This window comes from Martes martes (genome assembly GCF_963455335.1).
Source record: "Martes martes genome assembly, chromosome: 14".
NCBI lineage: Eukaryota > Metazoa > Chordata > Mammalia > Carnivora > Mustelidae > Martes > Martes martes.
In genome coordinates, this window is record NC_137902.1 from 34,689,997 (window position 1) to 34,716,657 (window position 26,661).

At 41.2% G+C, this 26,661-nt stretch overlaps 1 protein-coding gene and 1 long non-coding RNA gene across 4 annotated transcripts in view; both read left to right on the forward strand.

The window, feature by feature from the left end:
- Positions 1–5,185, forward strand: part of CPEB3 (cytoplasmic polyadenylation element binding protein 3) — a gene marked incomplete at its 5' end in the record, with an annotated part of 151,874 nt that extends 146,689 nt beyond the window's left edge. For all 3 annotated transcript variants that reach the window (XM_080823314.1, XM_080823315.1, XM_080823316.1), the window contains one exon: positions 1,358–5,185. In XM_080823314.1, the coding sequence (XP_080679440.1) occupies positions 1,358–1,585 (228 nt within the window). In that variant the 3' untranslated portion in view covers positions 1,586–5,185. The remainder of the gene's footprint in view (positions 1–1,357) is intronic.
- Positions 5,186–8,380: 3,195 nt separating this feature from the next.
- LOC308355467 lies at positions 8,381–10,074 on the forward strand. The gene is made up of 3 exons (XR_013967968.1): positions 8,381–8,488; positions 8,761–8,959; positions 9,055–10,074. It is a non-coding gene; the product is annotated as an uncharacterized lncRNA (long non-coding RNA).
- The last annotated feature ends 16,587 nt before the right edge of the window (positions 10,075–26,661 follow it).

Consider the following 26,661-nt stretch of genomic DNA (forward strand, 5'->3'; position numbering starts at 1 on the left):
CAAGAGCTGATGCAGGTCTTCTCGGGCGGGTCTTCCAAGTCAGAGTACCCAGCTAGCCGATGGTCCTATAGATTGGAGTCATGGCTAGAGACAGAACTCCGGAGGAGGCCAGCAGGGGGGCCTTCCAAAGGAGAGGAGAGCCAGGAAAAGTTGAGTGTCTGATCCTAGGTAGACCCCCTTTCCTGCTCCCCATGAGCTGTCCACCCTGCTGCCCCTCTCCTGTACCCTGCCTCATGCCCGGCTAGACCCTCCTGGCTGCACCCAGAAGCAGCCTGAATCGCCAGGAGTTAGGGCCTATCAGAAAGCCCCGGGTCCTTGTCTCTCTAGCCACAATGGTTGCTTTTCCCCAGAATGGCTCTGGAGGGCTGCATGGGAAGGGACCCGATCACAGACTTGCCACCATCTCGCTAATTTCCAACATTCAAGATGAAAACATGAATAATGTCCCTTTTCTGAGTTCTAGGAAGGGGACAAGGGGAAAACTCTGGTAATTCTGTTCTTCCTTGCTTTTGGTTTCCACATGCACAGCTTTGCTTTGTTTCAGTTATGAAATCCCCCCCCTGAAGGGCTGTGAGGAAAAGCTCTCCTCTGTGAAGCTTCCAGTTATAGGGGGAGATTAAGGCAATAAAGTCCAAAAAATAAAGTCTCAATTATTATTAGTAGCTAAGCATTTATTATTATTATCCCAGTTATTATTATTATTATTATCCCAGTAATAATATACTTTTAATATAGACTTTTGGAATAATAGATAATAGACTTTTGGATAATAGACTTTTGGAAGCCTTGTCACTGAAACTCGGAGGCCCAGAGCCTCACCGTGGTGTCACATCTCAGCCTGTCTGGCCAGCCAGCGTGACTCTTCCCCTCGGGCCTGGCTCGCGCCACACCATTCCCCACCTACACACCCTGCTTTTGCCTGCTTGCGGGCTTTGTCCCAGCTGCCTCCTCTCCCTGACCCACGCTCTCTCACCCCACCCGGCCAGGGGCTGCCTGGCCTTCGGGATTCCGCTCAGGTCCTTCTACACGCACTGCCTCTCTTAATCCTCCCCAGCAGCCTTGGAGCTGGACGTTGTTGTACCCATTTTACAGATAGGCAAATATGTGTGCATGTCTGTGTGTAAATTATACGCACTTTACAGACCCACAGAGGGAACAGAAGCACAGAGGGAGGTTAAGAATTTGCCTGTGATCGCACCACCTGTAAATGGAGCGGTTCCAAAGCCCTGATCGGCGCTTTGACTCACTCTTCTCTCTGCCCGACAGCCGTCCTTAAACTCTACTGTAAGGCCTCAAGGGAAGAAACGTGAGGAAGCTTTGCTAAACATGTTTTCCTGTCTTTCCTCTCTGGGTCCAGGTGGAAGTGAAGCCATACGTGCTGGACGATCAGATGTGTGATGAGTGCCAGGGCACGCGCTGTGGTGGGAAGTTTGCCCCGTTCTTCTGTGCCAACGTCACGTGTCTGCAGTATTACTGTGAATACTGCTGGGCGAGCATACATTCCCGCGCCGGGCGGGAGTTCCACAAACCGCTGGTGAAGGAGGGAGGCGACCGCCCTCGGCACGTCCCGTTCCGCTGGAGCTGAGCCCAGGGCAGACCCAGCCACAAGTACTGGAGTAGATAACAAGGAGGGAAAAAGAGAGGGCACTGCCTCAGGGCTTACAGTGTTCTGGAAATCTGTGCATTCGTTCTCGATTTTTAAAGAAGAAATGGGTCTTTTTATTATTACTATTATTTACAGTCATATTACTGAACTCAGTGTCCAGTATAATGCAAAATTGCAGAGTGTATAACGGTACTGATTTGCACTTTGATTCACACCTTCGTCTGCTTGGTACCTTAATTTCTTACACCTGATTTGTCACTTGTAGACTGCCATTCTCATCAGCGGCCATCAGGTTGATGTCTGTGATTTTTTTTGTTTGTTGTTGTTGTTGTGTTGTTGTTGTTGTTGTTGTTCCGATTGTTTTTGAACTGGAGCATGCACTTATTTTCAGAAACTTAGAGAGTTGCCCCTAGGAGAAGACTTACCAAAGGTAATACTCGTGAGTAGGTGGCAGATGTAGCAAAAACTTCACAACAGTTCAGCAATCATTAGTTGGGGTCATTTAGAGTAAGGGTAACCCTTAATGAAAATAGGCCTTTAGTTTTCTATTTTGACATGTAAGGATACCTCATAAGCTGAATCTTTATTTTCCCTTCATGTTTGATTTTTGTTTTGCTGAGGATTTTGGTTAGATCTTTTAGTGTTATGTAAATTTATGCTGCAATAGCTTTTGCTGCTATTAAGATGGTATTATTAATACCATAATACTCTCTTCAGGCTAAGGTATCAATTTAAAGAAACCCAACAACACACGTTTGTGATTTAGGGATAGAATCAGCTGCCGAAAGGAGATCAGAATAGACTACAGAAAGCTTCAACGGAAGGTCACTATTTCTGACTGCATGTTTACTTAATCAGGTTGCTGCATGCAATAAATTTTATATCCAATGTCTAGTATAAAACCTTCCCACAATGCACAAATTAAGAATCTATATAAGCTATAAAATACTGATTTTTTTAAAAGAGTTTTTTTCACTCAAAGAATTGGTAATTGACTGGAGGAAGGCATGCCTCAATAAATGGAATGCTTCTGACATTAGGAAGAGCCCCTAACAGAATGACCTATATTACAACCAATATAAAACCTAGGTGTAGGATATTCTTAAAGCAAATTTGTGGATGGTAGATGAAGTACTTTGCGGTGCTCTGTTATATATTGTGCAATTTATTTTATATAGTAAAGTGATTATGTCTAACTGTGATCAAACTTAACTGTTTAAAGCCTCTGTGTCAGACATTAACGAACTTGACAGTTCATAACTGGTATATTATTAACTAACACATGAGCTCTTAGCTACAATCTCCTAGTGCTTGCACCATTTTACATAGCTTCAGACCTTGTCCAGAAAACCAAAGAGCTCATCTTAGCTTACAAACACTAGGAATATATACAGTATATAGAGATAAGTTGTCAGATTGACAAACTAGGCACATTTTAAGAAAGTTGCGTGGCGGTGATGCTAAAGAAATGTCTATCCAAAACAAGATGGCCTGGGCAGGGCTGGTTGTCTGGGTGAGAAATTTAACTACTTAATTCCCTGGATTTATCCTGTAAAGCTTGAATAGAACTAAGACCTGCTAGAACTACCGTGGACATTTTTTTAGCATTCACTCTTGGGCTGCAGATAGTAATATATAAACACACACAATGATTGTGAGACTATGTAAATCTTTTTTTTTTTTTTAATCTTCTTCCTATGTTGTGGAATTCTGGGGACAATCTGACTGGATATGACACTGCAGAATAGATTTAAGTCGCTGTGTTTTATGTGCTGTGATGTCCTTGTCCTGTCTCTTAAGTTAATAAGACTGCTTGTTTTTGTTTTGTTTTGTTTTGTTTCTCCAGTGTTTAGTTGCAATTGCCAGCTCTCAAACTATAGTTTTTTTTTTTCAAAAAGGAAAAAACAACATAGTTTTTTACTGGATTAAAAATGCTTATTAGAATCCCCCCCTTTGAGGTTACCTCTGGGCTTTTTGGTAATAATTGCTTTTTTCCAGCCCAGCTGTGGTTTTCTGTTTGTTTTTTTTTTCTATGTTTGTGGTTTTTTTCATCTGTACAAGAAATTTTGTTATGCACTACTACTTTTTGTATTCTAGACAGTTTTCAAAAGTTGGCTGAAGATTTTTTTGTTTGTTTGTTTTTAAGGAAAAAGGCATGCTTTCTGACTGACATGATCTTTTGCAATACCTCAATTTTGAAATATAGGAAAGAAAATGATATTTTCTAAGTAAGTTTATTCAGAAAAATATATATTAATTTAATTCTGCAAGAAAAAATGATTTAACAGATGGGTAACTTTATTTTTTTCATGCTTATTTGTGTTTTTTGAAAATGAAGAAGTTAGAGCTTTATAACTATAATATTAAAGATCATATCTAACCTACAGAAATCTACCTAATTATGTGAAAGAAGCAAAACTTTTTGAAGAAGCACCCCTCTTTCATGTACTAAAACAACACTGAGATTTAAAAAAAAAAAAAAAGCTGGAAGCTTGTACAGCGGGAAGCTGATGTGGAGGTGAAAACCATGGTCGCGAAGAATAGGTTACAAAGAATAAAGAATAAACTCCCTTTGGTGCTGAAAGTTGTGGATAGATGGTGGAAACTACTTTCCCTTCATTTGTATATTTATAATCAAGTGTTGATTGTGCACGACTGACCAGGATTGTGAAAGAGTTCTTCTGTTTGTATTTTTTTAAAGAGAACTTTTTTAGTTTATTAAATTATAACATGTTCCCTTTTGTTTTGTAAATAAATGTGCCCCCAAGTTGTTAATGTTATATTAAAAGAGAGGGTCCTTCAAAAAAAATTATTTTTTAAAACACAAGAGGTGTTCTGACCTGCAACTTGACTGGGAAGCCCCTGGGTATCACAGGTCCTGTTGTGGCCTTTCCTTGATGTGACACTTGAACTAGTCGATTTTTTGAAGGCTAAAACCTAACCTCGACTATTTGTTGTTATGTGCAATACTGTTTGTACTGTTTGTATAAAAAATAGAAAAAAAAAGAAAAGAAAAAAGGCATAAATCTTTATTGCAGATTTATTTTCATTGCAAACTTTAGACATTGTGATTCACTGAAATCATTTTTCTACTGTCAAATATGTACCTTTTCTTCATGCTGGTATTTTTTCAATAGTAATGTAGCCTTTGTACTGAGACAAATTTTCATTGTTATTTTTAGAAAGATTTTTTGCTAAGAAAAAAAATTAAACATATTTACATATTTTTCATTTTATTTCGTATTTTCTTTAAGGAGTGCTTTCTCAATCATTAATAGAGTTGTTTCTGGGAGGGACTTTCATATCTGGTCAATGTCATAATATTATTTTGTATTTTTACTTGGAATAAATTAATTTTATGATGCTAATTCTTTAAAAGTTTATTTTTTTCATTTTCAGTTATTTTTGAAGCTAAAACCTTTGTAATATTGTTACTAAAGTGTCTAGTTTTTTGAAATGCAAAGCTTTATGTATTAACTTGCTGATGTGGTTTACAATAGTGTGACAACGATGAACATGGTTGGTTATGTAAAGTGATTGGAAAATGTAATGGATAATTGGGTAATAAAATGACAGAATGAGCAGAACATGTGAGATTTTGACAAGCCTTTTCCTTTATTACAGTGGTTTAGTGTAAGACTAGGGATGTCACAGTACAGTTCTCTAGGGATGTCACAGTGGATTTATACAACACCAGGTGCAGCCAAATCTGGGGCCCTGATAATGGAGTCATCCCCACCGAAATACCACCAGGTGGAAAACCCGGCTAGGTCAACAGAATGATTCATTGTTTTTCCCCCTCTAACTTGTCATTATGTGCGTGTGTGCGTGCGTGCGCGAGAGAGAGAGAGAGAGAGAGAGAGAGAGAGAATCTGCCACCAACTGCTGTCCATGTGTGAGACGGTGTCTTTCGCCCAGGCCACATCTTCCCCAAGCATTTACAGTGGTGACGGCCGAGAGCAGAAGGACGCTGCCAGGGGGCGCCACCTTCTGTGTAGTTACTTGGATTGCAGTGTCCCTCCTGTCTTTCCTCCCGTCCGGCGTGGGTGGCGGCCGAGGAAGCACGCTCAGACGTCACCACTGTATATGGACAGTCTCAGACTTCGTCTTCCTCCACCCCCGTTATGGTGCCCCTTGTTTGTCCCTCCTTGTGGCAACATCTGGCCATTCCGAGCATGATCTGTCCTCCCTCCTGCTTCTTTTCCAACACCCACCTCACCTTGAAGCTGTGCCGTTAGGGCAGCGCGTCCCTGTAATGGCACCTAAAATGAAAACAAAGTACCTAGGACTGCAGAACTGGTGTTGCGTAAACAGAACATTCAATGACTTGCTCTAGATGGATAGTGTGTTTCTCCTCGTCCTTGATGGCCCCCTTCCAGCTCCGTGGTCGCGGAGGCGAGGTTATCAGTAACGTGGAGAAACATGTGTCCAGAGTTGGCTCTTGGGTATGCTCTATGTATTCAGTTTTGTAAATAATATATAGATTAGATCAAGTCGTGATGTAAAATTTTAACTCAAATTGGGTACTACTGGTTGGAATTTTACATTAACTACAAATAAGTGATTAGGAACAGAAGAAAAGAAATTGGAAAATTCTTGCTTAGTGGTATAAAGATTATGCTTAGATTTCTGCCTATTTCTTGTGTTTTATAGCTTGTTAGTGAGGCATGGGCTAATGCAGAGTGTACTGCATTTATGCAATTAGCAAGTAACTGCTAGTTTTCATTTTATCTATTATATTAGCAACAAAATGGCATTTAACTGGGTAAAGCTCCTACCTAAATATTTGAGTATTGTGACATCTCTACTTGCAAGGTTTGAGTGAAAGATTAGTCACAGATTAGTGAAAAAAAAGTATCTTTTTGTTAAAACTGGCTTATTTGTATGGATTGTTGCTTTTTCACCAGTTTGTATGGTATGTCAGCTAACATTTTCTGTTTTTTTTTTAATAATAACCAAACTTCTCTATCTCAGCTGCAATAGTGTTCCATTTTACCACAGAGTATTTTATAATTAACGCTGTTGACTTTATACCCCAAAATGGGTCAAGAAGTGGATATGGGATTTGGGGATGTTTAAATTTGTATGACGCAAGTTAATGGCAACAAGTAGAAAACTCGGGTGCTAATACAGGAAAACTTCTCTCTTTCTTTTCTGGATATAGTTCTGTTGGGGTATAAAGTATTAGGTATTTGTATTTTTGCTGTCAAAATAATGGACATAACTTTTAGAGTGTTCACAGCTAAGATCTCTGTATTTGTTTTTCAACTAACAACTAATTTTAAATGTATTGTATCTTTTATTACCTGTTCTCTTAGATTGTTTTTGCTAGTAACCCTGACTCAGCTTCCGCCTCTGGGGCTTGGACTAATATTGCTTGTATGGAACTGCAGTACTGTGACTACCCATGGAGCTCAATGCAGCTATTGCTTACAACTGCTTAAACTTTGTAGTTTGGACTTCCTTTTTTTCTGTAATAACAACTTATTAAATATAGTTGTATGAAGTACTGACACTTGTCATCCTTTGCATTTGCTAAGGAATAGCTCGGAGTATATGGATTGCATCTGGGAACATTTGCACGTTCAGATTTGCTTGATTCGCCTTTTTGGAGGGTCGGGGGGACACATGACGGCAGATTAAATACAGCAAAATTCACCTTTTCTCTGACACTTTTTTTTTTTTTTTTAAAGCACAAGTATAGGGATGCCTGGGTGGCTCAGCTGATTACCAGTCTGTTTTCAGCTGGGGTCCTGATCTCAAGAGTCGTATGATCAAGTCCCGCATGGGGTTCCTTACTCAGCGGGGAGTCTGCTTCTCCCTCTCCTCTCTCTCGCTATCTTTGTCTCTCGCTCTTAAATACATAAATACAAACTTTAAAAACAAAGAAGCACAGGTATATTTGAAAAAGGAAGGCATTTGTTGACACAATGCACATGTATTCAATGCAAGGTTTTTAGTGGGGCAGTTAGGTTTTTATGCCAGCACTTGAAACCAATTTTCCAAATCAAAACCAAGAAAGTCAATGAAAATGTAAGTATGCCCCTTTCGTTTTACTTTTTACCCTAGACTCTCTCTGATCATTTCAGAAAATGGGTCTTAAAAATCCCGTATGGACTTTGGACGCGCTAGATGCTCTCTCGTGGGCACTGAGTTTAATCCTTTTAGAAAATGGATCACTGGTCGCTGCACTAAAGAATCCCATGGAGAGCTTTTATGAACTACAGGTGCGGGCGGCCCACGCCCGAGAATGGTTTCACGGGTTTGGGTGGGGTCACGCGCGGGTGTTTTTAAGCTCCCGGGCCGCCCACCAAGTGCCAGGGCCTTGCGTGGGCGTCGGGGACTGGTGGGGACCCGCGGCGGCGCAGCGCTCGGGCCCTCGGGGAGCCCAGCCGCGACCCGCCCGCCGCCCCACCCTCGCGGGGGCAGACAGAGCGGTACAGGGTGCTCGGCTCCGGGAGGGGATGGGGGCGACCAGGGGCGGCCACAGGCTCCCTGGGGCCCCGCTCCGGCCGCGGCCTAGGGGCGCCCGGTTGCGCACACGCTCCGTCGTCGCGGGCTCCCGCAGGCCTGCTCCCACCCCCGAGCTTCTGCCCCGGACCCCGACCTGCAGCCCGTGCCCGGATCCGGGACTCACGGCCGCCCCGCCCCCGAGGTGGCCCCCGTTCGCCCCTCGCCCAGCCCGCAGGTAAGCTGACCCCGGCGGGAACGCCGCACCCCCTGCGTTGGGAGGGGCGGCTCGGGTGGCCGGGCTGCGCCGCCGCAGAGCCCGGCGCCTATGCGAGAGGCCGGAGTCGGAGCCCAGGCGTCGGGCGGCGCGTGATGTTTGGAGCTCTGGACCCCTCGTGCAGCCCCCTCCAAAATGCGCGGAGGGATATTCAGGTTCAAGTTCCTTTTACTTCGGCTTTATCTAAAAATAGATCGCTAAGCCCCAAATGGAATCCTACTTTCAGAATGCTGGGCTGACTTGGACCCCCGTTTGTCCCTGGCAAAAAGCGTTGTGCTGTCCTAACTGTGGGCGTGGAGGGGGCGTGGGGGAGTGATTGGCGCCTCTGGGAGCAGGAGCCTGCCCCCTCCAGGGGCAGAGGTCGAGAGGCCCGGCCTGGTGCGCGCCGCGGTCTGCGGGCGCCCCAAGCAGCCCCCTTGCTCCATAGGAACCCCGCGGAGCAGATGTGCGGTACAGGGGACAGGCCTGACCGCCGCCGAGGCCGGGGACTCCTCACCCGCAAACGCGGACGAACACTAGGCTTTGAAATGGGGCTCGGGAGCCTTCTCGCCAGACCCTCGTCACAGACATGGGTCCCTCCGGCCCTTTCAACATCCCAGTTTAAGTGGACCGGCTGTGCGCAACAGGTTCGTGCGCGGGGAGGTGGGGGAGGGTGCCCGGCTGATGGGTCCCACTGCTGTTCGCGGGGCTGCTGAGAAAACCCTTTCTTCCACCCTTTCAGGTGCAGTGATGAGGAGCCTTCGAATTAACGGGCAAAAGACAGATTAGTAGGAGGGGAGGCAGAGCTTAGTCTCCTGCGTGTGGATGAGAATTCCGTGCACCAGATAATCCCTGTGCGTGAGTTCAGGGTGGGGTTTAGTACCCAACCTCATGGGAGAAAGTGAGGGGGGAGAACAGAGCTTCAAATGGTTTCTTTAGGAGAGACAGTGGGTTTTCAGGAGAAGACGTGAACAGGTTGGTGAAGTTGGTTTATGCGGGTGCGAGTGCGCTCCCCGCGGCCGGAGCCCGCAGCCCTGCTCCGGGAGTTTCTGCCTCAGTCGCAGAAGGGAGGCTCCGACCGAGCTGCTTTCGGCATCTCCTGAATCTCCAGCGCCTTCAGTTGGAAATCCTCTCCCCATCAACTCAGGGGAGCCCAAGGGGGTCCCCACAGATGAACGGCTGGAACGAAGCTCTCACTAGCATCGATAACTGAAAGTTAGCCTTTATCCGTGCCGCGATCTAGTGGTACATGGTCTGCCTTTGGGCTTTGTTGGGTTCCGGAAAGAGGACTCGGCTTGTGCCCGCGGGCGCCCCCACTCAACCTCAGCATTTCCTTCTGGCCCCGCAAGGGGCAGCCCAAGGCTTGTCATTTTCTTCTTCGTTGTTACTGGTCAAATCTTTGGTTTAGTTGGTGTGAACTGTAATTTCACTTACATGTGGAATCTAAAAAACGGAGCAAAACAAAACCCAGACTCCCGGATAGGGAGGACCGATTGGTGGTTACTGGACGGAAGTGGGGGCGGGGGTTACACGAAATGGCTGAAGGGGATTAAAAAGGACAAACTTGGGGGCGCCTGGGTGGCTCAGTGGGTTGAAGCCTCTGCTTTCGGCTCGGGTCATGATCACAGGGTCCTGAGATCGAGCCCCGCGTCGGGCTCTCTGCTCGGCGGCGAGCCTGCTTCCCCTCCTGTCTCTCTGCCTGCCTCTCTGCCTGCCTCTCTGCCTACTTGTGATCTCTGTCAAATAAATAAATAAAATCTTTAAAAAAAAAAAAAGGACAAACTTGCAGCTATGAAATAAGTCGTGAGGAAGTCACATACAGCCCGGGGAATGTAGTCAGGAATATTGCCTTGACTTCCTAAGGGGACAGAGGGTAAAGAGACTCACTATGGTGACCCTGTGACAATACAGACCAACGTTGAATCGCTGTGTTGCACACCTGAAACCAGTACAGTATGTCACTTATACCTCAATAATAATAAGAAGATGGCTTGAGCTGAATTGTTAAGTATATTGGAAACCTTCCAGCTTGTCACCTTCAGTGCCGCCCAAACCCATGAGACTGGTAAATGGAGGACAAGCTCTTGGGGTTTGGTCCCTGTATGAGAAGCTGTCTTGGGTGCGTGGCCTCCCCTTTCAAAGACGGAACCCTGTTGCTCAGTTTCATTACTCATCATTAAAACCAAAACACAACTGGGGCACCTGGGGGTACAGTCCATTAAGGGTCTGACTCTTGGTTTCAGCTCAGGTTGTGATTTCAGGGTTAGGAGATGGAGCCTGGAGTCAGGATCCTTGCTCAGCAGGGAGTCTGCTTAAGATGCTCTCTCCCTCTCCATCTGCCCTTCCCCCACCTTGAAATAAGTCTTTTAAAAAACAAAACATAATTCCAATCCATACCCATAAGAATGAATAAAAATGAAAATACCAAGTGTTAGGAAGGCTCTAGATAAATCCTGGTAGAAATGGACAGTGGCACAGCCATTCTAGAAACCTGTTTCACAAGGGCTCAATGTGTAAATATCCTATGATTCGGGTTTTTTCATTCATACACCCAACAGAACTATGTGGCATGCTCCCAAAGACATGTACAAAAATGATCATAGCATTACTCAGCCGCAGACTGGAAGCTGTCCACATGTCCTGCAACATTAGAATGGAAGTTACGGTAGATCCACAAATGGAATCCTGTATGACCGTGGGAGAAGGAAGACCCACAAGTGTGTGCAACATTACAGAAGGATCTCACAAACTTAACGTTGATCCAAGTAAGCCAGACACAAAGAGGTACGTAACACAGGACTCCATCCATATAAATGGGTGCAGGAGTTACTGAAAGGGGGGCATGATGGCGACTTTTGGGGTGCTGTTGACTTTCTTCATCTGGGTGTTGAATACACGGAGCTGTATGTTGCAAGCTGTGCACTTTTGTGTTCAGTGGAATGTTTTTTTAAAAAAATGGCTCTGTGGGGACGCCTGGGTGGCTCAGTTAGTTAAGCGATTGCCTTCGGCTCAGGTCATGATCCCAGGGTCCTGGGATTGAGCCCCACATCGGGCTCCCTGCTCAGTAGGGAGCCTGCTTCTCCCTCTCCCTCTGCTGTTCTGCCTGCTTGTGTCTCTCACTCTCTGTCAAATAAAGTCTTTAAAAAAAAAAAAAAAAGACTGTGAAAGGTAAAAGCTGATGTGTGGACAACATGGAATTCTTTGCAGGCAACCTCCCTATAATCCACTTTGATACTCCTGAATAACTAGATATGATTTCCACTGATCATTTCTACCAGCTGCCCCTCTGGACTGGCCTGCTTTCCCAATCCCCCAACCTCAATTTCCCTGCTCCCAGTCTCCCCCTTCTCCTCTCCAGGCTCTTTTCTGCCCTTCCTTAAACCTACCAACATCTGGGAGAGTTTGATTTGATTTGATTCAGTCAGTTTGTGGGGAGATGTAGAGAAGTATAAAAAAACAAACACCCATCCATGAATCTCTGTACTTGATGGTTGAGCATGAAACATTGAAAGCCGGTTACTTTCACAGTGCATGTGCTAGCTGCCTTATAAAAAGCCTTAACGTCCAAGATCTATTGGCCCTACTTCCAAATAGTTGATTTTTTTTTCCAGTTTGACTGATTTTTTTTTTTAACCTTCAAACCTTATTTTGAAATACTTGTAGCTTCAGATACAGATTCTAAGAGTGAAGAAATGGCAGAGATCCCGTGTACCCTTTGCCCAGTTTCCCCCTAACGTCTCGCAAAACTACATTAAATATCACAACCAGAATCTTGACATTGCTACAAAGAACATTTCCATTACCGCAAGGAATAGCACTCATGTGGCACCCACTTTTCCCACTCCCCCTTAATCCCTGGCAATGACTAACCTGTTCTCTAGCTCTAGGGCTGTATTTCAGGAATGGTATGTAAATGGAAACATACAATACATAACCTTGTTGGCTTTTTTCAATCAGCATGATTCTCTACAGATTCATCTTGGTTGTTGTATGTATCAATAGTTGGTTCCTTTTGATTGCCAAGTACTATTGCATGGTATGGATGTACTATAACTTGCCTAACCATTTACTTGTTGAACATCTGGATTGTCTCTAGCTTTGGGGGCTATTACAAATGAAGAGGCTACTAACATTCGTGTACAGGGGTTTCTTTGTGGGTTTTTTTTTAAAGATTTTATTTTATTTATTTGACAGAGATCACAAGTAGGCAGAGAGGCAGGCAGAGGGAGAAGCAGGCTCCCGGCTGAGCGGAGAGCCCGATGTGAGGCTCGATCCCAAGACCCTGGGATCATGACCTGAGCTGAAGGCAGAGGCTTTAACCCACTGAGCCACCCAGGTGCCCCTCGTGTACAGGTTTTTATGTGAACATGTGTTCAGCTTCTCTGGGATAATCCAGGAGTACAATTACAAGGTAATATGGCAGTTTTGTGTTTAGTGTTTTTTTTTTAATTTATTTTTTTAAAGGAAGGACCTTTCGTATCTTTTTTTTATAATTTTATTTATTTGATAGCATTAGGGGAGAGGCAGAGGGAGAAGCAGGCTCCCCACTGAGCAGAGAGCCTGATGTGGGGCTCCATCCCAGGACCCCAAGGTCATGACCCAAGCTGAAGGCAGATGCTTAACCGACTGAGCCACCCAGGCACCCCTCATGTTTAGTTTTTAAGGAAACTACCAAACTGTTTTTTAGAGGGGTGTACTTTTTTACGTATCGACCAACATGTGTAAGTGATCCAGTTAATCTGCATCTTCTCTAGCATTTGGTTTTATCACTACTTTTTAGTTCAGCCATTCTGTTAGGTGTGCAGTAAAACCACTGTGGTTTTAATTTGCATTTCCCTAGTGGCTAACAATGTTGAACATCTATCTCTTCATGTGCACATGCATATTTGTCATCTCCATTTTCTCTTCAGTGAAATCTTTTTGCCCATTTTCTCATTAGACTTTTTATCAGATGCCTATATTTTTAAAAGATTTATTTTACAGAGAAGTGCATGTGCGTGCACACATGTGTGCAAGGGCAGGGGGAAGAGAAACAATCCCAAGCCGGCTCTGCACTGAGCATGGAGCCCAACAAGGGGCTCAGCCGTACAACCCTGAGATCGTGACCAGTGCTGAAGGCAGACGCCCAACTGACTGAGCCACCCAGGTGCCCCTACACCTACTGTTTAGATGTATCCCTAAGCATTTCATTTTGGGGGTGCTACTGCTGGTATATACAACCCTGCTATAATCATCTCCAGGAGAGTTTTTTGTCTGAGTCTTTGGGAGTGTCTACAGACAACCCTATGTCATCCGCTAATGAAGACCATTTATCTTCCTTCCTAATCCATGGGTCTTTATGTGCTTTTCTTACTGTATTAGCTAGACTTCCAGTATAACACTGAATAGGAAAGAGTGGTGAGAGACGAGATATCCTTGCTTTGTTTCCAGTTTTAGGGGAAAAACATCTAGTTCATTAGTGTTAAGTATGATGTTAGCTGTAGGGTTTTTGTAGCTGTTCTTTATCAAGTTGAAATTCCCCCTCTATTCCTAGTTTGCTAGTTTTTATAATGAATGGGTGTTGGGATTTGTCAGATGTTTGTGTACATCTATTAGTCATATGATTTTTCTTTTTTTGCTTATTGACATAATGGATTATATTAATTGATTTTTGAATGCTGAATCAGCCTTTTATGCCTGCAATAAACTTGGTCATAGTGTATAATTTTATATATATATATATATATATATATATATATATACACACACACACACACACATTGATAGATTCAATTTGCTAATATTTTGAGGATTTTTGCATCTGTGTTCATGAGAGATATTGATCTGTAGTTTTCCTTTCTTGTAATATCTTTTTTAAAGATTTTATTAGAGAGAGATGGGGTGGGGGCGGGGAAGGAGCAGAGAGAGAGGAATAAGCAGACTCTGGGCTGAGCCCCATGTGGGCCTTTATCTTGGGACTCGATCTCATGACCCTGAGATCATGAAGCCAAAATCAAGAGTTGGAGGCTTGGGGCGCCTGGGTGGCTCAGTGGGTTGAGGCCTCTGCCTTCGGCTCGGGTCATGATCTCGGGTCATGATCTCGGGGTCCTGGGATCAAGCCCCCGCGTTGGGCTTTCTGCTCAGCGGGGAGCCTGCTTCCCTTCCTCTCTCTCTGCCTGCCTCTCTGCCTGCTTGTGATCTCTGTCAAATAAATAAAATCTTAAAAAAAAAAAAAAAGTTGGAGGCTTAACTGAGCCACCCAGGTACCCCTCCTTTCTTGTAATATCTTCATCTGGTCTGCTATGAGCATAATGCTCTCCGTATAGAATGAGTTGGGATGTGTTCATTCTGCTTTTATTTTCTAAAAGACATTGTAGAGAATCAGTATTATTTTTTTCTTCAGTGCTTGGTAGAATTCATGAGTGAAACCATCTGGGTCTGGTGCTTTCTATTTTGGAAAATTATTAATGATTGATTCAATTTCTTTAATATGTATGTGGCTATTTAGAGTATGTATTTCTCCTTGTGTGAGTTTTGGTGGATTATACTTTTCAAAGAATTGATCTGTTTCATGTAAATTATCAAATCTGTGGGGAAAGAGTTGTACACAATCCTTTATTATCCTTTTAATGTCCATGGGCTCAGTAGTGGTGGCCTCTACTGTTTCCCCTTCAGTTCTAATAGTATAATTATTTTCTATTTTTTCTTTTTTTTCTAGCTAGACAGAGGTTTAACAATTTTATTGATCTTTTTGAAGACCAACATTTTTGGTTTCATTGATTTTTTTTTTCTCTATCAGTTTCCTGTTTCCAATGTCATTGATTTTTTTACTCAAACTTTTATTTTTCTGCTTGCATTAGGTTTATATTCTTATTCTTATTCTTATTCTTTTTCTTTTTTAAAGATTTATTTATTTATTTATTTGACAGACAGAGACTACAAGTAGGCAGAGAAGCAGGCAGAGAGAGAGGAGAAAGCAGGCTCCCCGCTGAGCAGAAAGCCCGATGCGGGGCTCGATCCCAGGACCCTGGGATCATGACCTGAGCCGAAGGCAGAGGCTTAACCCACTGAGCCACCCAGGCGCCCCTCTTCTTTCTTTTTTTAATATTACTCTTTTTTTCTATAGTTCACTGAAGTGGAAGCTTAGGTTTTGATTTGAAATCTTTCTTCATTTGTGATGTACACATTCAATGCTATATATTTCCCCTCTATGTGATTTTCATTTTATCCCACAAATTGATGTTATATTTTCATTTAATTCAAAATATTATTTTAATTTTTCTTGGGATTTCTTCTTTGACCCACGTTATTTAAAATTGTGTTCTTTGGGGTGCCTTGCTGGCTCTGTCAAGTACAGCATGTGACCCTGAATCTCGGGGTCATGAATTTGAGTCCCATTTGGTATAGAAATTACTTAAACAAACATCTCAGGGCACCTGGGTGGCTCAGTCAATTGAGCATCTGACTCGATTTTGGCTCAGATCATGATCCCAGCTTGTAGGATCCAGCCCCACATCAGGCTCTGTGCTGGGCATGTAGCCTGCTTCGGATTCTCTTTTCCTCTTCCTCTGCCCCTCTCCCTCCCTTTCCATCAGTCAATGTGTTGTTAATCTCCAAATATTTTGGGATTTTTCAGCATTTTAATGCATATTTAATTTCCAGTTTAATCTGTGGTCTGAGAGCATACTTTGAATGATTTCTGTTCTTTTGAGTTTATTGAGGAGTGATTGATGGCCCAGATGTGGCCTATCTTGGTCAGTGTTCCATGTCAGCTTGAGAATTATGTATATTCTGCTGTTGGGTATTCTGTTCTTCTATTTTTTTTTTTTTAAAGATTTTATTTATTTGACAGAGGCACAGTGAGAGCGGGAACTCAAGCACAGGGAGGGGCAGAGGGAGAAGCAGGCTTCCCATTGAGCAGAAAGAGCCTGATGTGGGGCTCAATCTCAGGACCCCGGGATGACCTGAGCCGAGGGCAGATGCTTAACGACTGAGCCACCCAGGCAGGCATTCCTGTTCTGTTCTTCTGTATCCTTTTTTTTTTTTTCTTTAAAGATTTTATTTTTAAGTAATCTCTACACCCAACATTGGAAAACCCAAGATCAAGAATCACACGCTCTACTGACTGAACCAGCCAGACGCCCCACCACTATATCCTTTTTGCGGGCTGGATCTGTCAGTTACCACTAAAGATATACTGATGCCTCCAAGTATGATAGTGGATTTGTCTGTTTCTCCTGCAGTTCCATCAGTTTTTGCCTCGCATACTTGGATGCTATGTTGTTAGGCATATACATCTTAGGAACTGTTATGTCTTCTTGGAGAACTGATCCTTTTATCATTATGTAATGCCCCTTTTTATCTCTGATAATTTTCCTTGTTAGATCTGCTTTGTCTAAAATTAATATAATTATGCAGCTTTCTTTTGTTGTTGTTGACAGTGGTGATTCTGGTGAGTGGCTTTGGAGTAGAGAAGTGTCTTTTTTTTTTTTTTTTAAGATTTTATTGATTCATTTGTCAGAGAGCAGGAGTGGTGAGTGGTGAGGAAAGGCAGAGGGAGAGGGAGAAGCTGAGCAGGGAGCTGGATGCGGGGCCGGATCCCAGGACCCTGAGATCATGATTGGAGCTAAAAGCAGACGCTTAACCATGTGAGCCACTCAGGTACCCTAGAAACTTCATTCTTTATCCTTGAAAAAAATGTTTACAATCATGTCAGTTGAAAGATGCTCCTTACTCCCTGTCAAGAACCCAAGTCTCCAGGTCTTATACCATCTAAGCCTGAGAGTGAATTCCAAATTTGCTCCTCATTCAGCCCAGGAGTCCTGTTTCCCTGTCCCTTCCTTCCTCAGACCCAGGAGTCCAGCCTTCCCACCTCTGCATCCCTGCTCCAGCCCCACCTCTCACTACCCTGCAGCTTTCTTTTGATCTACGTTAGCATGGTATATCTTCATCTCTTACTTTTTAAAAAATATTATTTTAGAGAAAAAGAGTACAAGTGGGGTGAGGGCAGGGGGAGAGAGTCTTCAAGCAGACTCCCCCTTGAGCGTGGAGCCCCAATGTGGGGATCTCATGACCCATGAGATCATGACCTGAACTGAAACCAAGAGTTGGACGCTCAACCAACTGAACCACGTAGACATCCCTTCATCTTTTTACTTTAAAAAATTTTGAATTTTTAATTGTTAAAGCCACATAACACAAAATTTACGATCTTAACCATTTCTAAGTATACAGTTCAATAGTGTTAAGTATATGTATTGTTGTGCAATGCATCTCCACAACTTCTTTCAATCCTGCAAAACTGAAACTCTATACCCATTAAAAAACAACTCCCTACTTCCTCCTCCTCAGGCCCTGGCAACTATCATTCTTTTTGTTTCTATGAATTTACTTACTCTAACTACTCTAGATACTTCATTTAAATGGAATCATAAAGTGTATTTGTCTTTTTATGGCTAGCTTATTTCAGTTAGCATAATATCCTCAAAGATTCATCCATGTTGTAACCTATGTCAGAATTTCCTTCCTTTTTAAAGGTAATATTTCATTATTGGTCTGTACCACATCTTCTTTATCCATTCATCTGTTGATGGACACTTGGGCTGCTTCTATAGTTTGGCTGTTGTAAATAATGCCGCAGTAAACATGGGGGAACATATAGCCCTTTGAATTGGTTTTTGTATTATTAGTATTATTTTGAACAGTTTTCTATTAGATCAGTTAACCACAAAAAAAGTTAAGGTGTTATTTTATCTTCATTTATTCCCTTTCATGTTTTCCCTTTATGTAGATCAGAGTTTCTGACTTTTACCATTTTCCTTCTCCCTGAAGAATTTCTTTCAACACTCCAAGGCAGGTCTGCTGGTGACAAGTTCCCTGTTTTTGTCTGAGAAGATCTTTATTTCTCCATTTTTTTTTTTTTTAAGATTTTGTCAGAGCACAAGCAGGGGAGTGGCAGGCAGAGCAGTCAGAGGGAGAAGAGGCTCCCTGCTGAGCAAGGAGCCTGATGCAGGACTCAATCCCAGAACACTGGGATCCTGACCTGAGCCGAAGGTGGAGGCTTAACCGACTGAGCTACCCAGGCGTCCCTCTCCTTCATTTTTATTTTTTTATTTTTATTTTTTTTTTAGATTTTATTTATTTATTTGACAGAGATCACAAGTAGGCAGAGAGAGAGGAGGGGAAGCAGGCTCCCTGCTGAGCAGAGAGCCCCATGTGGGACTCAATCCCAGGACCCTGGGATCATGACCCGAGCTGAAGGCAGAGGCTTTAACCCACTGAGCCACCCAGGGGCCCCCCCCTCCTTCTTTTTTTTTTTTTTTTTAAGATTTTATTTATTTGACAGAGATCACAAGTAGGCAAAGAGGCAGGTAGGCAGAGAGGAGGAAGCAGGCTCTCTCCGCTGAGCAGAGAGCCCGATGCGGGGCTTGATCCTGGGATGCCGGGATCATGACCCAAGCTGAAGGCAGAGGCTTCAACCCACTGAGCCACCCAGGCGCCCCCTCTCTCCTTTATTTTTAAAGGATAATTTGCTCTACACAGACTTGTAGGTTGGTGGGGTTTTTACTTTCACCACTGAAGATTGCACTCCACTCTTTTCTTGTTTGCCTGGTTTGTGAAGAAAAGTCTGGTAAATCTTTATCATCGCTCCTTTATAGGTAAGGAGTTTTCCTCCTCTGACTTCTTTCAAAATTTGTTGTCTTTGACTTTTTGCTTTAAATATGATATGCCTAGGTGTATATTTGGGTATTTATTCTGCTTGCTGTTCTCTGAGCTTCCTGACACTAATTTAAAAACCCTCTCAGTCATTATTACTCTAAAATATTTCTTTTGCTTCTCTTTTGATATTCCATTATGCATATGGTACACTGTTTGTAATTGTCCCTCGGTTCTTGGATATTGTCTTTTTCTTTTTTAAAGACATAAGGAATAGCATGGAGGACATTAGAAGGGAAAAATGAAGGGGGGAAAAGAGCGGAGTGAAAGACAAACCATGAGAGACTGTGGACTCTGGGAAACAAACAGGAGAGTTTTAGAAGGGAGGGGGTGGGAGAATGGGTGAGCCTGGTGATGGATATTAAGGAGGACACGGATTGCATGGAGCACTGGGTGTTATATCCAGTGAAGCATGTAACACTACCTCAAAAACTAATGATGTACTCTATGGTGACTAACATAACACAATTAAAAAAAAAAGATTTTATTTTTATTTGTCAGAGAGAGAGAGCATAAGCAGGGGGTAACAGCAGATAGAGGGAGAAGCAGGTTCCACAGTGAGCGGGGAGCCTAATGTGGAACTGTGTCCCAGAACCCTGGGATCATGACCCGAGCCAAAGGCAGATGCTTAACCAACTGAGCCACCCAGACGTCCCATCTTTTTCATTCTTTTTTTCCCCTTTCTGCATTTCAGTTTGTGAAGTTTCTTTTGACGTATCTTCAAGTTCACCTGACTCAGTGTCAAGTCTGTTGATGAGCCCATCAAAGGTATTTAGGTATTTTCATTTGTTACAGTGCTTTGATTTTTAGCATTTACTTTTAATTCTGTCTCAGGTTTCAGTTTCTTGGTCATTACTCATCTATTCTTGCATGTTGTTTGCATGTTCCATTAAAGCTCATTGCATGTTACTCAGTTATTCTGAATTTCTGGTAATTCCAAAATCTTTGCTATAGGTGTCTAGTAGTGTTGCTTGCTTTGTCTCTTCATTTCGTGTCTTTCTTGCCTTAGCATGTTTTGTAAATTTTTGTTGGAAGTTGGACATGAATGGTCAGTGGGCCTTTAGTGTAAGACTTTATCTGCGTTAGGTTCTGCTTAATGTTTGCTGTAATTGTGGATGTTGCAGGCTTCAAGTTCATCTATGTCTTGTTTTTGTCTTCGTCTTGCCTTTGGGTTTCCCTAGAAACTTTTTAAATGACAATTACTGAGATATAAGTCACATACTATACAATTCACCCATGTTCAAGTGTGTAATTCACTGGGTTCTATGTCTTCAGACATATGCAACCATCACTACAGCCAATTTTAGACCATTTTCATCACCTCAAATCACCTATCACCCACTTATACCCTATACCACCCTATACCACACTCCCAGCCTTAAGCAATCATTAGTTTTCATCTCTATAGATTTCTGTTATGGATGTTTCATCTGAATGGAATCGTGAAATATGTGGTCTTCCGTGACTTCTTTCACTTAGCATGTTTTCAAGGTTCATCAATGTTGTAGCATGAATTGGTACGTTATTAATTTTTGTGGCCAAATACTCCATTGTAAGAATATACCATATTCTGTTTATCTGTCAGTTAATGAGTATTTGGGTTTTTTGTATTCTTTACATCTTTTATAAGTAATGTTGTTATAAACATCTGTGTACAAGTTTTTATATGAACATATGTTTTTATTACACTTGGGTAAATTCCGAAGAATGGGATTGGTGGTACATCTGCCAAGTGTATGTTGAACTTGATAAGAAACTGCCAGACTGTTACAAAGTGGCTGTATCATTTTGCACACCACATAGCAGTGTATGAGAGTTCCAGCTGCTCTGCATCTTTGTTAACAGTTTATATTGTCAGTTTTTACATTTTTGAATTATTCTCATAGGTATGTAATGGTGGTGATATACCACTACACTGGCACATCTTTTCACCTGCTTATTTGGCTTCCCGAGATCTTCTTTGGTGATGTGCCTGTTCAAATCTTTGTTTTTAAACTGGGTTGTTTAAGGAGCACCTGGCTGGCTCAGTCAGAAGAGCATGCAACTCTTGATCCTGGGATTGTGAGTTTGAGCCCCATGCTGGGTTCAGAGGTTACTTAAAAACAACAACAAAAACCTTGGGTTGTTTACTTACTGAGGTTTGGGAGTTCATTATAATATTCTTGATATATTCAGGATACAAGCCTTTTATCAGATGTGATTTGGAAGTATTTTCTCCCTGGCTCTTCATTCTTTCTAAAGTATCTTTCAGATAGTGGAAGCTTTATTTTTCTTAAAAAGCATGACATATTTTTTTCTCTATGGATGTTTTTGGTAGCCTAAGAAATCTTTTGCCCAATGCAACATTACAGAAATTGTTTCTTCCAAAACTCAGCTTTATCATGCACATCCATGATTAATTCTGAATTAAATCTTGCATGAGGTATAAGGTATGTCTGGGGTTGTTGAGGTTTCTTTTTTTAAGCATGAATACCCACATTTTGAAAAGATTATCCTTTCTCTATTTTATTATTGCCCTGGCACATTTATAGAAAAATCAATTGACTATATAAAGTGTGAGTATATTTGTAGGTAATCAATTCTGTCCCATCGATCTATCTTTGATGCCAATACTACATTCTTGATTACTATCCTGTTTATACACTTTAAAATCTAACAACTATTATATATATATGAGTCTTCCAACTATTGCTTTTCTTAGTTGTTTTTTTATTACTCTGGTTCTTTTGCCTTTCCATATGAATTTTAGAATCTGTTTATTGGGGCACCTGGGTGGCTCAGTTGGTTAAGCATCTGCCTTCGGCTCGGGTCATGATCTCAGGGTCCTGGGATCGAGTCCCACACTGGGCTCCCTGCTCAATAGGGAGCCTGCCTCTCCCTCTCCCACTCCCCCTGCTTGTGCACCCTCTCTCTGTCAAATAAATCTTTAAGGGAAAAAAAAAAAAAAGAATCTGTTTATTGACTTCTACAAAATACCCTGATGGAATTTTGATTGGAACTGCTTTGTGTCTATAGTTTAGTCTGGGAGAAAAACTGAAAACTTAATACTGAGTTTTCAAGCCATTGCATTTTTCGAGGTCTTTTTGGTTTCTTTCATCAGCACTTTGTAGTTTTCAGCAGCTTTTTTTTTTTTTTTTAACAGACTTTATAAGACTTATACCTATTTCATGGGATTTGGTGCTATTATATAAAATGTGTTTAAAATTTTCAATTTCCAATTTTTTATTGCTAGTATATAAACATACAGCTTTTCGTATATTGATCTTGTATCCTGCGAACTTGCTAAACTCCTTTACTTCTAGTGGGGTTTTTTTTTTGGTAGATTCTCTGGAATTTTATATAATCTATATATAATGATCACTTTTTTTTTTTTATAGCCTTACTGCACTGGGTAGGACCTTAAGTATATCTTTGATCTATCCTTATGCCAATACTACACTCTCTTGGAAGAAGCAGACACAACATAATTATTTCCTGAAATTTGCCAGGACTTGCATTATGGTTCTGCGTATGGTCAGTTTGGCAAATATTCCACAGAAGCTTCCAAAGAATGTATTCTGTAGTTGTTGGGTATCTCTCTTTACATATGTCCATTAAGTCACGTTTGTTAATTATATTAAAATAATCTATATCCTGCTGTTTTTTTCCCCCTGGTCTGCTTGTTCTACTGAAGGAGGTGTGTTAAGATCTCTCACCGTGATCTTTGAGTTGTCCATTTCTTTTTTGTAGTTTTGTCCATTTCTGCACCTTGGATTTTGAGGTGTGTATCAATCTGGAGTTGTTTTAACAGGTTAACTGGATCACATCAGTATGAGATACTCTTTTATTACAAGTAATACCATTTGCCTTGAAGGGTACTATTTTTGAAATTAATGTACTGTACCACCTGTTGACCTTTGTATCCTCCCTGCTCAGTGGTCTTTGAGCTTCTCCCATTGTTTGGCACAGAGTAGAAAATGATGAAAAAATGATATGCAGATGACTGCCATTTAATTTTCTATTTTTCAAATGTGAGGTAACCTTATAGGTGTTTTGTATTTTCCCAGTGTTTCATTTTTACCTGTTCTTTGTCTTTATATAAATGGATGCAAACTATACATTTTATCATTCACCCTCATTTTAGAAATTTATCCACGTTTTCTTACACATTGATTTTTCCCTGCTGTATAGTATTTCATTATGTAAATAACTCCCCGGATCTTTTTCAGTCCCACACCTTCAAATATTATCTTCCAAATTCATTTCTAGTCTTGACCTTTTGAGCTCTAAATTCCTATAACCTGCTATAATCTAGACTGCTCATCATTTCTACCTTGTATGTAACAGAAATCCCAAATTTAATAACCAAAAGACAATTCCTGATTTCCTAATCCTTCTTCTCTCCCAGATTTCCTCCCTTTTTAGTCTTCTATATCTTCCCATCACACAACTGTTGTGCAAGAACCCAACCAATATGGAAACACATCTGGTTTATGTTGAGGTACAGGCAGGAGGACAGATTGACTTGAGTGGGGTAAATATGGAGGCATATGATTTAGAGAAAATCAGAGAGGCAGGGGCCAGAACCTGTAAGCCCTGTAGACCGTGATAAGGAGTTCACATTCAGTGTGAGTGTTAGAGGAAGCTACTGGAGGATTTGGCAAGCAGGGAAGACTAGCTAGGAAAGAGCAGTTCAAGAGAGTTGAGATGATGGGAATCTTAGAAGCAGTAATGGAGAAAGGTGAACAGATTTTAAAATTTATCGTAGATCTAGAGATGGTACAACCGGCTGATGGGCTGGATGCAGGGATGTGCAAGACACCGATGTAGGTCAAAGGTGACTTCTTGTCTGTTGTCCCATAATCTCCCTTTCCTTCTGGACCCTATTTAGTATAATAGGCTTTCATTCCATCTTCCAGGATTTTTGCCAGCTCTTTCATAGTTTCTATTAATTCATCTCTATATCCCATTGTAGGTGATGTTATAAGATCAATCTTGCAATTCAAAGTTTCTCCTGTTGTGTCAAATCTGTATTGATAATTACCAAATTTTCAATTCTAGTATTCATTTATGGATCTTTCTGAAATTTGCCTTTTTTAATAATTATCTTGATCATATTACTTTATGGTTGTTCAGATTATTCTATTTGTAGTTAACTAAATCTCCTATTTGCATCTACTGACTTTTCTTAGACTGTCTGTGTAAGCTTAATCTTAGAATCTTTGCCCCCATAGTAGTCTAACAGGACCTTAATCTGAAACTGTCCCTATGGGCAATTTTGTATTTGCTTCTGCTAGGGTCCCAGAATTGTTTTCTTGATTTGTGGTTCCTACAGTAAACACTTAGCATAAACCCATAAATTCACCCGTGGTACAAGCCTACAACTCTGATTTCTCATAGACTGTTTCCGGGCTGATGGACAATTTATGCAAGTCCCATTTGAATACATGAGCTCTATGAGGCTTTATAAAGGGAATCAAGTTATAGCTCCATTTTCTGCTAAAGCCTGAAATCAAGTTTCTTGTCCCTACATAGGATCTCAGCCCCTACATTCTTCAATAGAACTTCACTCGTTTGAGGCAATCTACCACACACTGGCAGGAATTCTGTCTTGAAGTAGGAGGCAATTTTTGTCACCTTAGAGATGACTGACACTGATTTGTGTGAACAGCAAACATTTTCTGTTAAGTGGCAAAACTCAAGTTTTTGCTTTATAGATTCACGAGTACTCTGATATTTGATAATAGATGTTTCTGCAATCAATTTCACTTTAGATTCCACCAGAGCCAGTATGTATTCTGAGAAACTGAGATCTACCTTTAATCAGGAGGTACAAGATTGTATTGGGATTAAATATTTCTAATTTCTATTACACTCTTACAGTTACCCCACTTTTGCCTCTATTTTATATAGTTGATAAAGTGTTATTAAAAGTGTTTACTTTTGAATAAGCTTATATAACCACCCAGAAGGAATAAGGCTATACCATACTTGTTCAATTGGTCCCCACATCAGAGACTTTTACCCTTGTTACCGTTATAATAATCTCTTGTTGAGACTAGAATACGTTTTGGAGACATGTTTGTGGATATATATGTAACAAAAATTATACCCAGAACCCTAAATTTTAATGTTTCTTCAATGCTAAAAAATTTAAGATTTTCCTATAGGAAGGAAATACTACTGATGACTGATTATTTTGGAAAATTTCAAAATTTCAAAAAGTAAAAAATAAACACCTACAAGGGAACTAGTACATGTAGTACTATCCATGAACCCATTACTCAGCTAAAAATATTATCAACATTTTCTGATGCTTGTTTTGTATCCCACATGACGCTTTTTAAACAAGTTAACTACCATATCCTTATCACATCCATAGAATTAACTATATCATATACTGCTCAGTTCAGTTTTCCCCATGTATCCTTTATTCCTAAGCTATACTGCTGTGACTCTAAATGGGTCAATTAACTGAGAACACTTAGTTCTTACCTGTTTAATTTGGAAAGCTGGAATGAGTGATTTAATTTTATACAATTCAAAAGGTTATTTTTTTAATGTTATAGTCACACTAAGTCTTCCCCTGACCTCCAACCCGTCTTTTTCCATTGAGAGGCAACCATTTTCCTGTCTATGCTTGCTACTAGAAATATTTTACTCTCTGAGAATTTAAACTACCTAAATATCTGACCTTTCAAATTGGAAAAAGACCTTTAACTTTTGTGAATTCTTCTCCCCTTCCTATTTTATTATATATTGTCACCTACATATTCTTAGAAAACATCAGTTATTATGAGCTATGTTAATTAGCTGGCTTATGTAAATGGCAAATAAAGATTTAACTCAGGTATACCCGTTCAACTACCCAGTGATATTACGATGGATATTCTAGATAAGAGTTTCCTTTTGGTCTTCTACAATCTGAATATAAATACTAAACGGTGAAGAAATAACTACTTAGTAAGAAAAAAAGGTGTTAAGCTTTTTTAGAACCCTTATATCTGAACAATAATTTTAGGCTTTTGCTTTTTCTAGCGGTATTTCCTACAAATAACACACAGTTGCGTATGTTTTACAGTTTCAATCTTACTTTTTATTCTCTGTGGAATGCTAGGTTTAATGTTACAGTATGGTTGTCAAAGCTACTGAAATGTGACAAATGTCCATGTCTAAATGCTGCAGAACAGTATAACTTTAATGATTTTAAACAAAAAAGTTGTTACTTTACAGCTGAGGTCTGATGGTTTTTAAACCGATGCCTATGTGTATGGCCAGCCACAAACCCTGGGGATGTTTATTACCTGTACATGTATATACAAATATATCCCATACATATATATGCACACAGGCACATATTAATTTATGTGTGAAATTTATAAAATTATATACATACACATACATGCATATCTATATACATATACCCACCCTCACCAATGAGCTCACTTTTCTTTTTTTTTTTTTTTTTTTTTTTTTTTTTTTTTTTTTTTTTTAAAGATTTTATTTATTTGACAGAGAGAGAGCGATCACAAGTAGGCAGAGAGGCAGGCAGAGAGAATGAGAGAGGGAAGCAGGCTCCTGCCGAGCAGAGAGCCCGATGCGGGACTCGATCCCAGGACCCCGAGATCATGACCCGAGCCGAAGGCAGCGGCTTAAACCACTGAGCCACCCAGGC